Below are 5,481 nucleotides of genomic sequence, written 5' to 3'. Positions count from 1 at the left end.
GTGTTCTGCTTTGTATGTGCTTTATTTTATTTGTTTCATATTTCATCCATGTTTTCAATTATTAGACTAAATTTGCCAATAAATAGTTTGAAAATGTATTTTTTGCAGCTTTTAGTTTTTAATATTAATTAACAATATGGTCACCCAACACTTAACAATAGGCTTTATATTGTCATAAAGTTCAGTAAACAGATGATATGAAGCTGCTGCACACAGAGTTTCTGGGATCAGCTGACCTGCATCCAGAACATGATTTGTATAACTGTGGGTCGAACAGCAGGGCGGGTCCTGAAGAAAACCAGTTAAGAAATTGAGAAGCTAAACAAGTTAAACTGTTTTTGAAGCGAACACAGCAGGATAAAGTACATGGACTTTGATGCAATCATCAGCCGGACATTAGCTATGTTTACATGCACAAAAATTTTTAATCAGTTTGAAATGTATTCAGATTAAATAATCCGAATGTACTGTTTACATGGACACAATCTGATCATGAAAACTGTTTACATGCACCGGAGTTTTATTCAGAATAAAAGTCCGGACATGCGCAGTGTTGTAAACTTTTAGCTCTACTTCTGTTTCAAACGTAAACAAAGCTCCTCTGTGCGCTCAGGACGGACCCGTATCAGCTTTTAATAACGGTAGAGATGCCGTTACTCCTCGGTTGAGCTGCAGCCTGCAGATGAAGCAATACGTGCTTTTTATTTAAATTTTTTGCGAAGCAACGTCTGCTGTTTGCCTCCTTTTTCATCTGTTAAGAGAGCRAGGAGGAAAAGTTCTGTGCAGTGTGCAGCGCAGCTGCAGCGCTGCTGTCCCACCGGGTGAATGAAAGTCAGAAGACATGCACACAGGTCAGTTTTCTACAATCAGAATAAGATGATCCGATTAAGTGTTTAAATGAACCTCATTCCGATTATCAATCGGCATAACCCACCCTTTTCATTCGGATTAAAAATTAATTCGGCTCGAGCTCAATCGGATCAGAATAATTGGAACGGGCTGTTTACATGACGCATTTTTTATTCCAAACGGCTGTTTAATCCGATTACTTTTGTCCATGTAAACGTAGCTATTGAGAGCAACAGACAGAGTTTTATGTCACGGGGGGAGTGCCGAGCTCGCTCGAGGTGATAGACGCATGCGCTATATGTGTAACGTGAAAGCTGACTACAGCTGGAAAAAAAGAGCACACAAGGCACTCGATTTGGCTTAAAATACAGACATTCTGACAAATAAGTAACTGTTTGTAACCTTACCTCAGCTTAGAAAGCAGAGGGTGTCGGTCTTTTCCGCTCAGATTCAGCTATCGGAGCATGAAGCTAATGTTTACTTACAATGCTAATGCTCTCTTACTCTCTGGCGCTCAAGAGGTAGAGGAGCCAAATGGCTGGTTCACTGCTGCCAACTAGTGGTCAGAGGCTGAACTACAACACAAAAATAAATGGCTGGCAGGAAAGTTGACATTTTAAACCTTAATAAAAAATCGATACAGGGCTTCAGAATATCAATACAGTATCGGGAAATGAAATATCGCGATATTTCAGTGTATCGATATTTTCTTACACCCCTATAAATGAGTAGAGAGGGTTCCCGCGGATCCTTAAAAAGTCTTAAAAGGCATTGAATTTTTCAGTCCAAATATAAGCCCTTAATTAGCTTTAAAAAGTCTTAAATCAATCTTTCAAAAGTCTTAAAATGTATGTAGGATGATTGTAATTCCTCTCAAATATTAATAGAATTGGTAATGTTTATTTATCTTTTTTAATAATTTATTGAATGTGCCTCGCAGCTAGTTGAATTGTCGCTAACTTTTTTTTCCATTTGTGTTTATTGTGATATTGGTCTTAAGATTAATTTAAAGTGGCATTAAATAGGTCTTAAAAAGTCTTAAATTTAGCTTGCCTTAAACTGTAGGAACCCTGAGTAGAAGTGTTTTTAGTTTTGCAGAGTTTCTGTTTAGGGCGGCCTGGAACGGCCTGGGCTGCTGTGCTTTGAGCTTTCCTGATAATGGCTCAAGGCCTTACGCTGAGGTCTGTGCTGTGTACAGTACTGGATCTGACTGGGGTCAGATGAGAATAAAGATTTTTAAAGATATCCAAGTAGGTCTTGCTATTATTCAAACTTCCATTTTTGAATTACGCTACAAAATTTCTAAATATTTAATTGTAAATCTGGATATTTTTTCCTGAAAATTAGCAAATTTTTAGAGAAACAGGGTTTCTGACTGACAACAAAAACCTCAATTTGTGGAAACTGCAGATTTTCAAATGTCAAAGTGAGTTTAATTGACATGTAAAATACACTTGTTTTCTACAGTGAATTTGGAATGAAAAAACAATTAACCTTACACATGGAAACCTCATTTTTACATGTCAACCTGTGAAACACATCTAATGTTTCTTACTGTGTGAATTCCAGGTTTAACAATACCTCGATTCATTGCAGACTTGTGAGTTGCATTAAATGGAAATTATATCGTAACAGACTTTGTGATATCAAGAAACATCGTATTGTCTTCCAAACAAATCGATATATTGTATCATGATAAAACTGATCATTGAACCTCAACAATTTCATGCATTTTTTTCTGATTTTGGTGACTCTTCGGTAATTATAAACACATAAAAACACCAGCGAACTTCTGGTTAACATTATAAAAAAGTATAGACAATAAAGAAATGAAACAAAACATGAATGTAATTCTCAGCCCGCTCTGGTTTCATTATGATTTGCTGCAGTGTCCAACACCCGCAGAAGTTCTCCAAATGCAGCATCTCTGACTACAAGGAGTTCCTCCTAAAAGGTGGAGGCTCGTGTCTGTTTAACAGGCCAACCAAGGTTAGAGGTTCTCTTCTCTTCCTCGCTCTTTATGCACGTCAGAAACCGAACGTGTCGGCTTCAACTCTGAGTTGTCTCCCCTCGGCAGCTGTTCGAGGTGGCACACTGTGGGAACGGCTTTGTAGAGGCGGGAGAGGAGTGCGACTGCGGACTGAGAGCGGTGAGTTTCTCTTTTCGTCGGTTCACAGTCGTCCTGTTGGTTCAGAGAGGCAAGACGTGGTTTTCTGTTTTTCAGGACTGCTACAAAGAATGCTGCAAGAAGTGTTCCCTCGCCAATGGGGCACACTGCAGCGACGGGCCCTGCTGCAACCACACATGCCTGGTATGATCTTGGTTTTAAAGTATATGATACAAGTCGTTTTCTGACAACTGTAAAACGTTTCTCAACAGTTCTACCCTCGAGGTTACAGCTGCCGCTTCGCTGTGAACGACTGTGACATCTCAGAAACCTGCTCTGGAGACTCTGGACAGGTAAGTCATATGTTTATTTTTAATTTTTTGTTTTTACCTTTTTAAAAATGTAAAAAAAAGGTTGTAAAGAAGATTATTACTTTCCAGTGTCCTCCCAACCTACATAAGCAAGATGGTTACTTCTGCCAGGTAAACCAGGTAAGGGTAAAGGATGTTTTTGCTTCATCATGCAGTAAGCGGTTTAAAGATGTCTAATATTTATATCCTCTGCTTTTTCTCGTTTTTTAAACTGTTAGGGTCGATGTTACAACGGAGAGTGCAAATTCAGAGAGAACCAGTGTAAATACATCTGGGGATCAAGTAAGAGTAACGTCTTTGCTTTGCTTTATTAATGCACGAGGAGTTTTAATGTGCTATAAAAACAGCTGTTTAGGTTAGTGTGGGCCATCTTCAGTATGTCTTTATAAAACAACAAGTTTGAACAGGGACAGCTGCCAAACACTTCATCAAACCGGACAAATAGATTATTGTGTTAGCTCTCCCATCTCCAACTTCAGTTAACAGAATCACTGCACAGATTCCGGTCAATAAAATGCTGCTGTCGGCACTAAAATCATGGAGTTTCTCATAAATCAGTCATATAATACTTGACATAAACCAGCTCTACAGGGTGACCGTTCAACCATTCATCCATCGTTTTTCTTTTACCTGCTTTTCCTTTCTGTGTTGCGGGGAGCTGGTGTTTATCTCCGTCAAACGAGGGGTTCTGTCAAGACCTCAAAGGGCCAACGCAACCATATGCACTCCCTCACACATAGTGTCACTTTATGGTCTCTGAAGCCTGAAACATCCTGTTTATTTACTGGTTTGCGCAGCACAAATAAAGCCGCCTTTCCTCGGAAAAACATTTATGCTAACAAGTGTGGAGGCAGCATCAAAGTGCTGTAAACACCCGCCTGGCACATAAACTGATCGCTCTCTTCCTTCAGGCCAAAGGCTGCGTTTAAAGAAAAAACAAGCAGAAATTTTATTCTTTGAGGTTCATGAACTCCAGCATTAAAAAGTAAAAACCTTTTGTTTTTGCATGCTGAAAGCTCGTGCCTGTTTACTATTATGTGAAGTCATTCAGTACTTACAGATTGGTTTGGGGATGCTGAACCTGGATTTCAGGTTTCATTCATCTTTCTGCTCTTTGTTTCAGAGTCTGGAGGCTCGGAGAAGTTCTGCTATGAGAAGCTGAACATTGAGGGGACAGAAAAAGGCAACTGTGGAAAAGATGGAGACAGATGGCTTCAATGTAGCAAACAGTGAGTCGCAGGTTCAATTACTACAACAGGAACCTGCTTCTTAAGAGACAGGTTTGAGATTAAATTGTACAAAAAAAAAACAGGGTTTTTAAATAATAAAAGGTGAAMTATGCAAATGTATCAGGTTCTAAAGGAAACTCCAGGTTTTCAGATTTCTGGTTCATTTAAAACTACCCAACAGAGGGCAACAGAGGACTGAACATAACTGTTTTTGTTGACTGTTCTGTCAGCTTGGCTCACCTTTCCCATGGATTTTTAAATAAATTCCTTTAACACGTGCTTTTTATTTTCAAGGCATTACATCTACACAATTAGTATTTTAAGGATTTTCATAAATGCTACATGCTCCAAGGATTAAATCTATGTATCATCGTTAACAAGGATTCATAATGTGATTGCAGTGATTTATAAAGAACACAGAGTGCAGACTAGGAGATGGATCAGAACATAATAAATAAAGATTTAATAAAGAAAAGGTGCTGCAAAACGTGCAGACAAAAAAACTAAATAAAATGTTAGAATCTAAACCTGAGTAAGCATGAGCAGGCTGTACAGATATGCTGGCAGAGTTGATGAATAAATCARTGCAGCTGTGGTGATTACAAATGAGACACAGGTGAGTAATGATGAGCAGGGGGCGGGGCTGCATGAGGGAAAATGCAAAGCGAGGAAACTAACAAAGTATACTGAACACAATGGAGCTAAAGGAAAAAAAATTGTATAGGTCYTCTGGACGGGTTCTTCTTTAATGAAACGTTTCGTCTCTCCTCCAAGAGACTTCTTCAGTCTGAGAGTTTCAGGCAAAATTCAGGCTTTTAAGCCCTGCCTCCATGTGACTTTTTTTTTTTGTTTTTTTACTTAACTCAAAATGAAAATAGCTTTGAAATCAATGGTAAAAGTTTATGATTAAATTTATTTAAATAAA

The 5,481-nt window shown here is 38.6% G+C and overlaps 2 protein-coding genes across 7 annotated transcripts in view; one reads left to right on the top strand and one right to left on the bottom strand.

The window, feature by feature from the left end:
• cmklr2 (chemerin chemokine-like receptor 2) overlaps nt 1–4,492 on the bottom strand; it is a 45,296-nt gene extending 40,804 nt beyond the window's left edge. Inside the window, exon 1 of the mRNA XM_014001440.1 lies at nt 4,386–4,492. The gene's annotated coding sequence lies outside the window, so the exon portion shown is untranslated. The remainder of the gene's footprint in view (nt 1–4,385) is intronic.
• adam23b (ADAM metallopeptidase domain 23b) overlaps nt 1–5,481 on the top strand; it is a 45,384-nt gene that overhangs the window by 25,416 nt on the left and 14,487 nt on the right. For all 6 annotated transcript variants that reach the window (XR_001309737.1, XM_014001435.1, XM_014001437.1 and 3 more), the window contains exons 15-21: nt 2,739–2,838; nt 2,927–2,998; nt 3,074–3,160; nt 3,229–3,309; nt 3,397–3,447; nt 3,546–3,609; nt 4,451–4,556. Coding sequence is in view for 5 of the 6 variants with exons in the window: in XM_014001435.1 (XP_013856889.1) it covers nt 2,739–2,838; nt 2,927–2,998; nt 3,074–3,160; nt 3,229–3,309; nt 3,397–3,447; nt 3,546–3,609; nt 4,451–4,556 (561 nt within the window). In the remaining variant the exon portion in view is untranslated. The remainder of the gene's footprint in view (nt 1–2,738; nt 2,839–2,926; nt 2,999–3,073; nt 3,161–3,228; nt 3,310–3,396; nt 3,448–3,545; nt 3,610–4,450; nt 4,557–5,481) is intronic.

The sequence above is a fragment of the Austrofundulus limnaeus genome, unplaced genomic scaffold (genome assembly GCF_001266775.1).
Source record: "Austrofundulus limnaeus strain Quisiro unplaced genomic scaffold, Austrofundulus_limnaeus-1.0 Scaffold9, whole genome shotgun sequence".
Classification (NCBI taxonomy): domain Eukaryota; kingdom Metazoa; phylum Chordata; class Actinopteri; order Cyprinodontiformes; family Rivulidae; genus Austrofundulus; species Austrofundulus limnaeus.
This window is presented reverse-complemented; position numbering and strand designations above follow the sequence as displayed.